At 37.7% G+C, this 15,515-nt stretch overlaps 1 protein-coding gene across 4 annotated transcripts; it reads left to right on the plus strand.

Annotated features, from left to right (window-relative positions):
* Window positions 1-1,135: 1,135 nt before the first annotated feature.
* Window positions 1,136-14,616, plus strand: lhx9 (LIM homeobox 9). Of its 4 annotated transcripts, XM_057840686.1 has the most exons (6): window positions 1,136-1,516; window positions 3,920-4,172; window positions 4,852-5,054; window positions 5,786-6,144; window positions 10,134-10,336; window positions 10,769-12,889. In XM_057840686.1, the coding sequence occupies exons 2-6, from the start codon at window positions 3,993-3,995 to the stop codon at window positions 11,021-11,023; spliced, it is 1,200 nt and encodes a 399-aa protein (XP_057696669.1). In that variant the 5' UTR covers window positions 1,136-1,516; window positions 3,920-3,992; the 3' UTR covers window positions 11,024-12,889. The 4 variants fall into 4 exon arrangements, with proteins under 4 accessions (XP_057696669.1, XP_057696670.1, XP_057696668.1 ...); XM_057840687.1 differs by lacking the exon at window positions 1,136-1,516 and having other exon boundaries at window positions 3,422-4,172; window positions 5,789-6,144; window positions 10,769-12,890; XM_057840685.1 differs by lacking the exon at window positions 1,136-1,516 and having other exon boundaries at window positions 3,424-4,172.
* Window positions 14,617-15,515: the final 899 nt, after the last annotated feature.

The following is a 15,515-nucleotide window of genomic DNA, read 5'->3' on the forward strand; positions in this document are numbered from 1 at the left end:
GCCCTACAGCACAGTGCAGGCAGGCAGGCATCCCTGTTGGCGCGTATGAGGCAGCCCGATCGGACTGAGCATGCCGCACAGCTGTGTGAGGCTATCATGCTCAGGAACCACAGCGTGCTCCATGCACATTGCAGTACACACCGAAATGGATCTCAGTGCTCCTGCATTATAGATGAGTTACATACCAGGCAGAAGGAGCCAACTGACTATATAGCAACATGGCACGTGTTCATTTATGCAAGCAGAAGAGGTGTAATTAATTGTCACCCTTTGCTCGCAGCCCAAGTGTTCACCCAGACAATATTCTATTCACTCCTTGTCAATTGAAATCACTCCACCCACACCTCCTGCAAGTGCGATCCTGCCTGCAGGATGGCTCCTTGTGTCATGTTAACAGTTCAATTCAGGTGCAGTCTCCGTGTGCTTAAAGGTCTGTTCTATTTTATGACCATTGTGAGCATCCTTTTATGGCCTGCTTTTGAACATTACACAGCCGTTTGGGAACATGAATATTCATAGGCAAGCATGAAGGGAGATTTCATTAATGATGGTTGAAGAAATATTGTCTCGTTAGGGGTCAGGTACAATAGAATTACATCATAACAATATTCAACATTCAGCAAACCAAAGGCTTGACATTATTAAACAGTGGTGAATGTTTTACCTTTTTTCTTTTATTCATTAGTCACTGCAGTACGAGGCCAAAAGCGTTTAGGATGGCAAATAACCAACCTGCCATAGAGCATATGCAGGTATTATTTACATTAATCAAGGTGGGAGGCAATCATTTGTGTTCATGCTTTTTGTGCAATAACCATCACTAATTCAGCAGTGAATTAGATCATGCAGATTTATGAGTTAATATAGCATTCTTTTAATGTTATTTTATTTAAGATCAAATTGACAAATTCAATTCAAATCTTTTGGTGGGTTCTTGAGTTTGTCAACATGAATAATTTTGTGATGTTATCTATTTTAAAGCATGTATAGATCATAAATGATGTAAACAATATGTTTTGGCGTGTTTTGTTAAATTGTCATAGGCGAGTGGAGCATCCCATTCATAACGTGGGCATCATAGTGCATATTTTGCTAGTATTATTAATAATAGTAAAACCAAATTAATGTAATATCCTAAAACGTGTTCTAAATCTTCATATGAATGCTTATTGCTTGCCATAAGGCGGTAACCGATACAGGATAGTGTTATTAGCCCTTTTTAATTCGTGGCGACATCAGCCATCAGAAGCTCAACGCGTGCAGAGAAGGCCATTGGCTTGCAGTTTTCAGTTCAGTCGTGTGTGCGCCGTGTTGTGTCTTGTGCATGCCGGAGGAATATTTAAATGACTTGTGTTTTAATTGAGGCTGGAAGTGGAGCCGCGGCTCACAAATGTGGAACAGCCCCCATCTACCGGCAGGCAGATAGGCAGGCAATCAGCCTCTCTCTCTCCACTCTGCGGCGCACAGTTCGGGGCGTCTCCTCCGCCTTGCTTCCATCGAACCAGCACATTCTCAGGTAAGAGCCTGACTCCGGATTTATTGGAATAAATAGGGCTCGTAAAGCAAGGGTTAATGCTAGGTAAATGACAAATCCTGCTTAAAAGCACTCCTCTTGTAATGTGATTATTTGTTGTTAGTAAATACATTATTATGACATTTGTTTTGAAGATTTTTTTTTCTTCCAAAAACGGCATTCAAAAATGTTCTAATGCATTCACGTCGTTTTCACCAAATTAATTTGAATTTATCAAGTCTTTAAATAAATCGAAATGCACTATTTGTATGGTAAAAATATTCGTTTTAGATTTATGCTCTTTACGTTTTTTTTTTTAATGATGGTCAATAAGTTCGTTTCATTTACTCAATGATACGATTTTATCATTTTATTTTTAATAAATGTTTCCATAATGACGCCTATCTGTTGCAAAAATTCCAGATATGTTCAGGTTTCAAGTCACTCAAATAGACGTTTCTGTAAAATGGAGACTGGGGAAAGCAAAACGATTGTTTTCATTAGTGGAGAATATCACAATTATTCATGAAAATCCACAAACGACACCAGTTCCTGTGTGCGACTGTCTGCATGCATGCTCACTGACACATCGCTAAATCCTTCTCAGTCAAATCAAATGTTACCGCTGCAGGCTACGGGTCAACACAATTCTCCTTTTATCGACATTTCAAATCGTCACAAATGTCTCCATAAAATCATCGTGGATGTGCATGACTTCAACTTGTTTCGTTTTATTGTAGGAAATAAAAAAAAGCAGTCTTGAACATACTTCATCGCTCATACTCTATTCTTAATGCATGCCGGTGCCTTTGTCCAGGTAAAAAGAAATGTGATTTCTTTTATCTTTTTTTCCCTCTCCTTTTATCTTTTTTTTTTTTTTTTTTTTTTTCTTGCTGGCGGGACACTGGCAGTGTGCAAATGGACGCTCACTCAATTCAGGTCCAAAAGCCATCCAGGGAGGGTTCAATCCTTCATGGGGCCTCCAATTAAAAGCGACACAACTTGATGGTTAGTGGGAGTGAGGTGGGGTGTGTATTCATAGTGTAACACACCTTGAAATTATTATTATTATTAGCCGATATATAGTTTTTATTTCTTTTATTTTTCAGTAATTTGCGTTACCCATTCTCCATAAACCCAAAACGCTGACACATTAACATACATAATGGTGCAATCTGAATGACGCCTGCATGACGTGGCTAATATTAAGTCAATTATAAACGATATTCCTAAAGAGAGGCGGTAACTGGAGGATTTTACCCTGCTGCCACCACCAAAATCTAATATTTTTTACTACACACAACACTCGCCAGGTTTGAAAAATACGTTAGGAAAATGTTACTGCATCGTTCTCTTCTATAATTAAGTCCCACTGAAAGTAAACAAAGGTGCTACATGGCCCAATTCCAGAAGAAGAGAGAGAGGGAAAAAAAGTAATGTAATTACAACAGATAATTGAGGTAGTTTATTTAAAAAAATGCTAATAATAATAACATCTGAAAAGGGGAATCTATTTAACGTGTGTTTACTTGGTGTGGAAATGTAATTCATATGGGATACAACAGTGCCCTTTTTTCTAATTGTCTAATCGAATCAAGCCCCGCCCACTACACGTGCACACGCTCAAAAAACAAAACATTTGATTGGTCCGTTTTGTTAATTATTTTTAATAATAGTAGTAGTAATAGTAATATTAATGATAATAAAAACATTATATAACAACAATAATAATAATGTGCAGAAGGTGTAGTTATTTCTTTTATACGCTATGCAGTCATTTACACTTTTAATTTTTTTTTTTTTTTTTTTTTTTTTTTTTAACAAACCTGATGAAACAAACTACAATTCGTATCTCCACAAAAGTGACGTAAACAAGTTAATAGTGTAAAGTGAAGCCGTGCAGGCGAATAATTCAAGGCAAGAAAGCCACTTCTTTGTTGGGCAATAGAAATGAATGGCGAAGGAGAGAGTGCGAGAGGTAGAGAGAAAGGAGAGAGAGAGATGGGAACTCCTCCTACCAAATTATTCAGACTGGGCAGGCTTTGCTCTCTTCACAAATAGGACACGGTGCTCAAATGCAGGCAGTTCCAATCTGACCTCCAAACACCAAGGAGCCCTGACTGGGAACTTTGGAAGTGGAAAAAAAGAGAAAGAAACAATCCGAAGCTTGTGTCATTATTTTTGACCACACTGCAGCCACCCCCTCCCCCGTTTTCCCTTCACCCACTTGGACTATATATATTTTTTTTAATCTGGAGGAGACATTCTGGAAAGACGGAACAAGCTGCATTATCAACACTTCTCGTCGTCCCACCCATGCTGCTGCTGCTGCTGTAGTTTTCCCAGTTTTTTTTTTTTTTTTTTTTTTGTCTTCTCTGCTTCCAATATAGTTGCCTTTGCACGCAGGAGGTGATCTGACTCGTTGCATTTTGGATGCGCTGAGCCGAGCCAGCAGCACACCAGTCCGCGTCCACGGTATATGGAAGTGGTGGGCGGCAAGGCAGAAGCAGCCGCTCGCACGTTGCGCCCAGGACCGGGAGCCATGCTTTTCCACGGGATCTCCGGGGACCACATCCAAGGTATCATGGAGGAGATGGAGAGAAGGTCCAAATCGGAGTCTCGCCTGGCCAAGAGCATGCAGATCAACGGCAGAGAAACGGTGAGACGAGGGCCTTTCACTTAATTTTAAATTCACTCTGCAAGGAAATGCTCAGGAGAGACAGCTCACGGCTTATATATTTTTTTTTCATGAGCAAACAACTGAGCCATTTTGATTTCTAATCATTACATGTAATTAAACAGTAACAACCATCCAAAGCTTTTGCAGTATTCAGCATTGCGTGCAGGAGACGCCAATATTTTTGTCATTATAAAATGTGTCATAATTAGCAATTACTTGTTTAATATTTTGGGTGTTGATTTTGCTGTAGGCACAGCCAAAAAGATTAAAAAAAAAAAAAAAAAAAAAAATTTAAATAACCAATATGTTTTGTATTGGACTGCACACGAAAATAATTGTTATAAATTTCATTGAGCATAGCTAGGGTATTTTTATTTATTTATGGGGTTTTTTTTGTTTTGTTTTTTTGCACAAATTAGGAAATATAGTTTTTTAAATATGTACTATATTTTGTATTTTATGTTACCGGGCCAGAGTTATCTCGCCAAGACCAGAAAACCTGGTAAATAATAACGTTCATGAAATATCTTTTGGAAAATAAAATGAAATAATATTACTAGTTCTTATAGCTAAATTTTCGTGTTGCTGATAATGTGGCAGAAAGGTATTGTTTTTCTTGTTCTCCCGGTGTATTGAAGAGTTTTGTTGTTGTGTCCAGACCATGCCCTCCATGAGCCCGGAAAAACCTGCCCTATGCGCCGGCTGCGGGGGCAAAATTTCGGACAGATACTACCTCCTGGCCGTCGACAAGCAGTGGCACCTGCGCTGTCTCAAATGCTGTGAATGTAAACTAGCGCTAGAATCGGAGCTAACGTGTTTTGCCAAGGATGGCAGCATCTACTGCAAAGAGGATTACTACAGGTAAAATGTACACGAACAATGTTGTGGTGGTAAAATTAGTTGGAATAAATCTAATGTGCAAACAAATGGATGAAAATGGATGGACGAACTTTTTTTAATTATTATTAATTGATGAATTGATTTTTTTTTTAATTCAAGATGACAATCTGGACCAGTGTCGTCTTTTAATGTTAATTTTTAAAAGTAAAAAGTAGGGAAATATTTACTAGCTACTTTACTTTATGAAAATAGTAATTTGTTAGGCTGTAAAATGTGGGGGAAACAAATACATTGGTGATAGTCGTATTTAAATTTGTTTGCCAGCATGTAAGAAATTATACAAGGAAAATAATGTGAAGAAAATATGAAGCGTGTCTCTTTAAATCGCCATTTTTTTTTTTTTTTGTCAAGGCGTTAGCAATGATGGTCACAGTGGCAATTAACTAACTCAATTAGAAACTATACTAAATATTCTTTATGATTGATACATACCTACGTTGAATCAATTTGAAACAAAGTCGAATTTTTAAAGGCTGCAAAAAAAATAATTATAATGCAACTGCTGACGATGATGTTAACCCATGCTATTGTCATGTAAATGCTCCAATTGTTAAAATCACTTTCATACCTCGGCTATCAAGACTTTATATGTGGACTTCACGTAATACACCGCAAAAAAAAAAAAAAAAAAAAAAAAATCTGTATTGTGAGTTCTCCCTGGGAGCGAGTCTCTGACGATGCGTCTGTTCCAGAAGGTTCTCGGTGCAGAGGTGCGCGCGCTGCCACCTGGGCATTTCCGCCTCGGAGATGGTGATGCGCGCGCGAGACTCCGTGTACCACCTCAGCTGCTTCACATGCACCTCGTGCAACAAGACCCTCACCACCGGCGATCATTTCGGCATGAAGGACAGCCTCGTCTACTGCCGCCTTCACTTCGAGAGCTTGGTGCAGGGCGCCGACTACCACCCACAGCTCAACTTCGCAGAGCTGGCTGCCAAGGGCGGCGGCCTCGGCCTCCCCTACTTCAACGGCACCGGCGCTGCTCAGAAGGGACGACCAAGGAAGCGAAAGAGCCCGGCCATGGGCTTGGATTTACCCACCTATAACACAGGTATACAACACACTACAAGACATAAGTAAACCGATTCATTAAATCAGTGTTTCCCAAAATTAACCAAGCCACCATGAGAATTATTTTACTGCACACACTCTACAAATACTGAATACAGTAGATTAATTGCCATCTATTGGCAGAGCAGGCAATCGACGTCATTACGTCACTGTTGTAGGAAGCTGAACAAAGATCATTTTCGGTCCAATCAAAATCGATTGAACCGAGTAATTGGAGAGCAAAAACAAACTCTCATAATGCCTTCCCACCCCCACCCCCCTAAACACAGCATGACAAAACTTGACCAGTATCTCTCTCGTGTGTTCATTCAAAGTGTTTGTACGGGGCAAATTTTTACATCCCCCATATTTTTCACAAAATCTGGATTTACAGGGTAGTTGCCACATGTTATATCTCCTACATGTCAGTAAATATTGTGGCATGGATATATAGGAGAAATTGAGAATTTCAAACAGTGATTGATCTCTCACGACACATTAATAAACTAAATAATAGCTTCACCTAGAGTTTTAGTATTCCTTATTTTCTCAGTCACATCACGTGAACACCAATGGACGAGATAATTGAATAGTGTTGTGCAATCTTTGAAAAGTCAATAAGAACATTCTAATCATGTTCATGCCATATATCAATCAATCAAATTTATTTATATAGCACTTTACAAAACCCGAAAGGTCCCCAAACTGCTTTACAACAAAGACAAACATGGCTCATAGAAAATAATAGGCAGAAAAGTATTATACAATGACATCAAGAAAAAAAAAGAAAAAAAAAAAGGAAGAAACAAAACAACGCATCACGATAAAAGTCAGACATGTAGCAAATAAAACAAAACAGATAAAATCCCAAAACATTAAAAACCCTTAAGATGTAGTAATTTATTGTTTTGATTTTTCATTAGTAATATAGCACACACACACACACACACACCATAAAAAACTGGATTAAGAGCTATAGCTGCTATTTGATTAAAAAGTATTTAATTGGTCTGACTGCCCATATAAGTCACTGACATAGAAAGGCGAACATTATTTGGAGTCAATCAATCATTGTTGGACTAAATAAGTGAAGTTATAGTAAACTTCATATATCAACTTTGATCTCTCAGCAAATTTAAATAGGAAAAAACTGTTAAAAATATATATGTACATACACCAACCTGACAAAAATAGCGTATCAAAGGTTTTCCCATTCCTGATTTTTCCAAACCTTTTGATCATAATCTGACTCTGTCAAAAAATATAATCATTAGAACAATGGTTTTACACCATTTACTGGGCCAAAGCCCATATTTTAGAGAGGAAAAAAATCACAGCACACACATACAGCAAATGGAAAACATATTTGGATAAATTAACTGACATTATAGGTTACTGGCATTGATAGACAAACAACCATATTTGATTTGTGATGATGAAATAACTCTGAAGTTGCCCAATAACCTGCATGCGACACACCTGATGATCTCTCACGCTAAGTGGTTGGCAAGCAGCGAATAAGATGATTAGTCGAAATATTAATTTATGTAAGGGCTGCATGTCTGGATGAAATGCATCTGCCCTCAGGGTAAACGACGGCCTGCCTGGAGTATAATAATTAATTTACGCCCAGGCGTTCATTTTCACATCTATACTAGTCTATCACATTTCTGTTGTTGCTTGGTGAATGAGTTGCAAATAAATAGAAAAAAAATATGCATGTTTTTGTTGCTGACGTTTTGGTTAGAAGAATTTTGCATATATAAAAAAAGACAATCTCTTGTCCCTGCTCCGAGTCGCCGGTGCCTGCAGCGTCCCAATTTTTCGTGTCTGTCCTCGAATTAGTGCGCGCTTGATAAACTAGTCATTGTGCGGCCGAGTTTGCCCCTGAATGGGGGAGGAAGAAGGGTAATCTGCGCGTTAATTGTTCTCGGTTAATTGGAAGCGACGTTGGAATCCCGGGCCTCCAGCGCTTCGGCCGGGCCAGGCCGCTGTTCTCAGGCCACCGCATGCCGCTCCATGCCTCAATTGCATACTGCAAACACTGCAAAGTCCCTTTCCCTTTTTTTCCGCTTATGCAAATGCGTGTTTTCTCGTGGAACACTCGGGTGGGATTTTCAATTGTGGAAAAAATGCGTGCATGCTTCCATGATTATTCAGTATAAGGCACATCTCCAAAATATTAGTCTGGAGTTTCCTTTTAAATGGTTATCAAAGCTGTTATCATCGATGAATAGACTAACAGGATTATTAAATATCAATTTGGAAAAAAATAACACAACAACAATAGATTAAATCAGTTTGAATGTGTTAAAAAAACAAACCTTTAACACCATTTTCATTGTAGTACCCCCAAAATGTTGTTGTTAATATCCGTCACTGTGTGCCTGTGTGCACATCTAATACCTCCCATTTGCTACAAATAGAATCCGATTCCGTTGTTGTTTTGATGTTATTTGTCTCAAGTGAGCCTTTCGTTGCTTGTTTTGAACACGCCGAGTTGAGTGGGTCTACTGAGTATTGTTATTCCACGCCTCTCCATTAGGTTAAGTCTTCTTTGGATACAGAGACCCCTAGTGGGGAACTATTAGAACACAATGGGTAACGAATGCCAATAAGCTTCGTTTTCAGAGTTTGAATAGGGGCCAACAGAGCTATTGTGACAGCCACAGTGTCAACCATCCACTACATAATCCCACATGTAAATTCATTTATTATTGTGGTCCTAATATTTATGATAAAACGTTATAAAACTATATTTAAAAGTAAGATTAAAAGTATATAATAATCACGAGGATCACAATGTGAACGTCAATCTTTTTCAGTGTAATGTATCACTGTTTACTGTAAACGGCCAATCAGTATACATTTTTTTCTAATTGTTAAAAAACTGAAAATGAGGTTTGTTATTGCTTTGAATTGTGGTCCATGCATGCATGAAGCTTGCCACAAAGTTGGATGTATACACATTTAATGCATTAAAATGTCAATAAATAAGAAGTTAATTTGTTTCAGTAAAATTAAAACCTAATGCAGGGTGTCATAAAAACTGTGACATAATTTAAATTATTGTTGAATAACTTTTGTAGCGTAGTTGTCCTGCAGTCAAGAACAATTAAATTTACGTTATGTTGTTAGTGATTTACTTGAAAACGAGATTTCATCGACAATTTTCAAACTTATATACGCATTTAATTTGTTCTAAATTTTAGAGCAAGCATGCTGTGATTATGAGTTTTCACCCTGGGTGGTGGGGGAGTAATGTACATTATTATTACTAGTAATGATACGAAGAATATTTAAACTTCTCATTTTTTAGATTACATAACAAAGTCAAAGAAAAAAAAAGACCTTCTCTTAATGGGAAACATGGTAAAAATACTTGTCAGAAGGCCAATCCCTATATAAGTTTGGAATTGAAAAATCATTGTAATTGTTAGTTTTGTCATAGTCTAATTTATTGTGATGCTTTGGCTTTAGTTATTAACTATAGACATAAAAAATCTCTCAAAAAATAAATATGTACACTGAAAAAAAAATAACTGGTGCATTTACCTGATAAAATCTTGTAATAATTTGCACTTACTTGCGAACTGAACTTAATATTGCAAGCAGTAAAATTTACTTAATAAAAGTAAGTGCAAATTGTTACAATGATTTTATCAAGTAAATCCACCGCTTATTTTTTTCAGTGTACCAGCACATCATTTTAAAAATCAGATGTACATGAAACTGCGTAAGTAAATCTCCATACAAATATTACTTTAGCTTTTTTATTCTTTTTGAAATGAATTACATTTTCTACAATCTTCATCAAGATTGTTCAGAATCAATTATATTATGAAATAATTCTTAACTCTTTGTCAAGCACTTTAAAAGTAAGCACTGCTGTACTAAAGTGCTGTACTGTGTCATAATGAACTTCACATATTGAATGGAACTCTTGGACAGAAAAAAAAAAACAATGTGCTGTGCTCTCTCTGCATCCAGGCTGCAATGAGAACGACGCGGACCACTTGGACCGGGATCAGCAGGCCTACGCGCCGACGCAGAAGACCAAACGCATGCGTACCTCCTTCAAGCACCACCAGCTGCGGACAATGAAATCCTACTTTGCCATCAACCACAACCCGGACGCCAAGGACCTCAAGCAGCTGGCCCAGAAGACGGGCCTGACCAAAAGAGTTCTGCAGGTGAGCACAAGTTCCTTTGCCCATTAGTATTATTGTACCCACCTTCTTAGTCCATGACCTCCCCCCACACCATCTCACCCCAGAACTCTCATTTCTTTCATTTGGTTTGTTTGAATCTAGCCATCATGGATGTAGTGATTAGATGGGTGTTTTGGCTGTAATTTGATCGATGCTTGAATGCTGTAATTTGAGGCAGAAAGGAGTTGATTAGCATATAATTTAAAAGAAGAGTGCACATTTTGTTTCAATAACATAAGATGATCATTCCTTTTTCATATCTGTACTGAGCTGAGGAGCTGACATAGTTGTCTGCCGCCTTTAACTCCCCAAATCTTGTGTCAATTCATGTCAGCTCTAGTTGTGTGCTGTATTTCTTGAAAGCAGTCAAACAAAAACACCTAAAGTAAAAGCCACACTGGCATTGGTTTGCAGGTTTGGTTCCAAAACGCGAGAGCCAAATTCAGAAGGAACGTTTTACGACAGGAGAACGGAGGTGTTGATAAGGCTGATGGCACCTCGCTCCCTCCGCCCTCGTCCGACAGTGGGGCCCTGACCCCCCCCTCCAGCGCAGCCACGCTAACAGACCTGACAAACCCCTCAATTACTGTAGTGACGTCCGTCACCTCTAGTTTGGACAGCCACGATTCGGGGAGCCCTTCACAAACTACCTTGACGAACCTTTTCTAACAAACTAGCAGACTGCTTTTTTCCCCCCCTAAATCATTATTTTCTCAGTTTTTTTTTTTTTCCCTTTTCACACTTTTTTTAAATTGACCTTTAAATCAAGCAGAGATGGCTTCTCTGAAGAAAGTGTGCAGGAGCAAGAAGAGCAGTGGCCACATCAAATTATTTTCAAATCAATGTGTAGCATTTGACACCTCATGGCAGTGACTGACTTTGGAGAATCATCGAGAAAAACAATAGCTAAAAGCCTGGAACGTAATTAACTCTTCATTTGTACATTTGTGTTGAATTATGACAAATTGAGCCCTTCTTAATTGTATGCTTCCCGTTCAATTGCTGTTTCTGTTGTGAAATCATTCGGGAAGCAAACTTGTAGAATGTTCTGTATATGGGTAAACATCCAGAAAACAGTCTTTGAATTCTCTTTTTGAATGTCTACCGTCTGTATGGCAGTTGAATAAGACTTAAGGATTCACGCCGGGAACCCCGACATTTTTTCGAGAACAACAGTGGTAACAATAATGCAATCGTCTAAATGTTGGAAAGCAAATTTGGATTAGAGAACAGTTTTCTGGCCTCAGTTGGAATCAACCGCCACTTCATGTTAGCGCGCTGTAATAATTGCAGTAAAATTGATCCCAGCAAACGCATCCGCAGATGGAGTCAATTGCACAAAGCCCTCCGTAAAAAGTGCATTATTGTTTTATCATGTTGCTCAGGGTGATGATTTTGTTTCTTTGTTTTTTTTAACAGGAAAGGGAGTGTAGTATAATGTTGAAGACTGGATTAGTAGAGCTGGCGTTTGGGGGTAATTGACCTTAGATAGGTGGAATCAGTCCATTATTTTCTCCTGACTTTGACTTTCTCTAATGCCACTTTGCCACTGATCAGACCAAAAAACAAAGCGTGTTTCTTCTGGCTGAAAGGTAGTAACGGGGAGATAGAGAGAAAGAAAGAGGAGCAGCAGACACGTTTTCATTGTACGTGTCCTAATTTGTTCTATCGTAGAACAAAGTGGTACTCCAAGTCTACTTGATGAAGTAGATGCCTAACTCAGTTCTACTCAATGTGCCTTATGCGATAACTTGGGAGAAAAGGTTGTGAAATTCAGGATTCTCTGTGTTCTTTGTTAACTGACTCACACCCTTTGGACGCCTCACTAGTTTTGTACTGTTTTGCATCTTATTTTCAAAGATCTTTTTATGGTGTATCCTGTTTTGGAAAAAGAAAAAAGAAGAAGGGGGAGGGGCAGCGATGTCATAGAAAGCATTTGTGCACTCTTTCAGATATAGTTCCAAGAACCTTATATATTGATCTTCGTGTTAATAGTTGAGTACAGTAAGTGTTCTATCAAGATTGTCCATGTTTTCCTGTTTCTTGATAAAGATGGTGTATAGAAACTATTTCCCCTTAAATATTTATGGACCAAACGGTTGTTATATATCTTATTGAATTTGTGTGAATAAAAACAATACTTTGCTTTAAATGGCTTTTAATTTTTCATTGCACTTGCCATTTTTGTGTTGGCTCTCGAGTACAGTTTTTTTTGTTTGTTTGTCACATCAACAGCCGAGAGAGTCGTTGACTTACCGTCGTTCCTCATTTTTGCTTCCATTTTAAGTTTTATTTCCTCTTTTATGATGTCTATGGTTTTTGACGTAATGCCCCACAGATTTGCATCCAAACCCTGCAGTCCAAAAATTTGAAATTTGCTTTTTAATGCATGATCATGGCTGTAGAATTTGAATCAACAGAATGCTGCAAAGCGCATATTTACATATGTATAACATGGTAAACCTAAAATGAAATCAAAATCAATGCAGACCCCGTAAAGCCAGGTTGCTCTGTAGTTAATATATTCTTACTCTATCATTTCTTTCAGGGAGAACAAATCTTGGGGCATTACAGCCATACATCCCGACGTTTGAAAATTCCCTAAAGTATTAACAGAAGGGGGAAACTTTGATGGGAGTTCCTCACCATTGAAGACAAAGACAATATTAGGATAAGATGATATAGCATATCGTAATACAATACTCAGTTGCAAGTGTACAGCAGATGTTGCTGGCCACGCAAAAATGTCTTGTTTCAATACATCAAGCAAGGAGACTGACTACACCATGTATGATGCCACTGAATGTCTGTAATGGAATGACTCATGCAAAACCATAACAATAAAATGTATTGTGACGTTGCAGAAAAAAAAAAAACATGTAGAACTCCTCAGAGGCCAGAGCACATGGAAATCAACCAAACACACACACACATTGACTTGCTCCTATATATATAAGCAAATATATACATCCCGTGCAGTCTCTGCACACACCCACTCGCCCGAACACCTTCCTTCGACAGTATATGCAGTTATTTTATGTTGTCACGAGTCCTTTTTTTTTTTTTTTTTTGCCTGCACACGCCTCCTCGAAATTGGGCAGCTGCTGCAGGATGCCCGTCAAATGTGACGCGTGCATGAAAACGACTGCGGAGCTGGAGCTTTTCCATCTGTCTGTATCGAGGGACGCCGGGATGTGAAAAAAAAAAACGCAGAAAGAAGAGATTCTAATCTTGCATGCGCCTTAGCATTACCTTGTCAGTGTTTTCCTTGAGATGTATATTATTTCCTATGAGTCACTGTGTGATTGATTGTCCGCTGCAAAAATAAAACACGTGAAAATCCTGACCCTGACACATTTAGTACACATACGCTGCAGGAAAAGAGACGTGCAGTAGATAGGCCCCTTCTTGACATTCAGAGATTCACTTGATATGTGCACATGACACCAGGAGCTCAAAGGTGTGACATATCTTGCTTGGATATTAATTTTAACTTTGCTGATTTCAAATTTCACCCTCATCGCCATATTTAATGGCAGTGTGTCAATGCACTGTAATATTGTGAATACGAGCATGATTAATTGTAAACTCAAAATGAGAACTTTTCCACTTTGTCATTAAATTTATTGGATAAAAAGAAGTGGTATGAAACAAAAAGGATGGTGCACGGTGTTATGATTACTGTAGCTATGTGATTTTGCTCACTTTCAACAGTGCAAGGTGGAAGTTTCTTTAACATGCATTATTGTACTTTAATATGCAGTAAGAAGAACACTATTTAACAATCAAACTGTGCATCAATAAAGAAAAAACTGACAAGATTAAATACATGTAACAAAGCTTTTAATAGAACTTAAAAAATATATGGCGGAAACCACTCAGGTAACTTGAAGTTCCGCTCTGAGACCCCCAACTTGGCCAAATTTCAAAATTGTCCTATATGCATGTGTGATACATTATTGGAAAGCTTAAAATCTCAATTTTCTGGAGGAAGAAAATTTTTGAACAGGAGGGCATGTAAAAAACAACACTTTTTTAAAACTCCTAAACCCTTACTCGAGGTGAGACCATGAGAGAGCATAATTAAAGACACCATGATTTTAACGAGATATCGCATACTTACCTTATTTCGATCCCAAAACTCAGTGTAGCATGTATCACCGAGTGTCAATACACAGCTGTGAATGGCCACAGCTGGACTTTTTGGGGATTTTATGGGTGAAACACGGTAATATAACAAGGGTTGCGATGCAGAAATAGACATCAAGGAGTGGTCGAGATTTTCTTTTTCAAATATTTACCCTTTTAAACATTTTTTCCCCCCAATTTTTCTTTGTTTGGATCGATTATTCATCTAAAATATCGGGGAAAATGTGACAGTAACAAAAAAAAACAAAAAAAAAATACAATTAAGTGTTAGTTATGAGGTAGATATCCGTGACCAATTTACAGAGACTATTTATTTTCATTGTGACATAATTTGTTTAGAAGTTTGAAATATGCGAGTGAATAATTTTATAAAGTCTTTTTTTTTTAAACTAAATATTAGACATCAATTAATAATTCTAAGCTAAAAATTATAGACATTTTGAATAATAAGTATAATTACTTACCTTCTTTTTGTGGCTAGGTTGAAACAAAAGCGGTTGCGCGGTGTCTGTAAACGGGGGTCTCCAGGGTAAAACGAACAAATTAAAAATAGTTTGGGGCTTAACGCTGCATGAAACTGCTATGGCAGCATATAGATATATTGTTCTATCAAACATAACAGTTCTTTTGGCTTAAAATACAGTAGTTTATTTTAAAGAGGGGTGCAAGAGCAGAAACTGCGTTTTCAGCCTTGTCTGTAATTTCCGCCATATATAAACAACTAAATAGCTACTCCAAACATGTATTGAACATATTTAAATGCCCAAGGAAATAAATTTTAATAATAAAAACAAACAAACTGAGAAATTAAAAAAAAAAAAGTAAAATTAGACGGACAACAGTTCTCAAAACATATGGAAAAGAAATTGTCTGGATACACTACTAAGCTGAAGTTTCACATATCTTGTTTTTGAATATATTAATTAACCATGTCATATGCAATTTAAAAGATAATAATTACGACCCACAACACTCAAACAATACAAAAAGAAAAAAGTGACTATTACAGTTT

Source organism: Corythoichthys intestinalis, chromosome 7 (genome assembly GCF_030265065.1).
Source record: "Corythoichthys intestinalis isolate RoL2023-P3 chromosome 7, ASM3026506v1, whole genome shotgun sequence".
NCBI lineage: Eukaryota > Metazoa > Chordata > Actinopteri > Syngnathiformes > Syngnathidae > Corythoichthys > Corythoichthys intestinalis.

Coding starts and splice junctions, on each gene's coding strand:
- lhx9 (XM_057840686.1), top strand. CDS start 3,993: ATGGAAGTGGTGGGCGGCAAGGCAGAAGCAGCCGCTCGCACGTTGCGC. Junction 4,173..4,851: donor AGATCAACGGCAGAGAAACG/GTGAGACGAGGG, acceptor TGTTGTGTCCAG/ACCATGCCCTCCATGAGCCC. Junction 10,337..10,768: donor TGACCAAAAGAGTTCTGCAG/GTGAGCACAAGT, acceptor ATTGGTTTGCAG/GTTTGGTTCCAAAACGCGAG.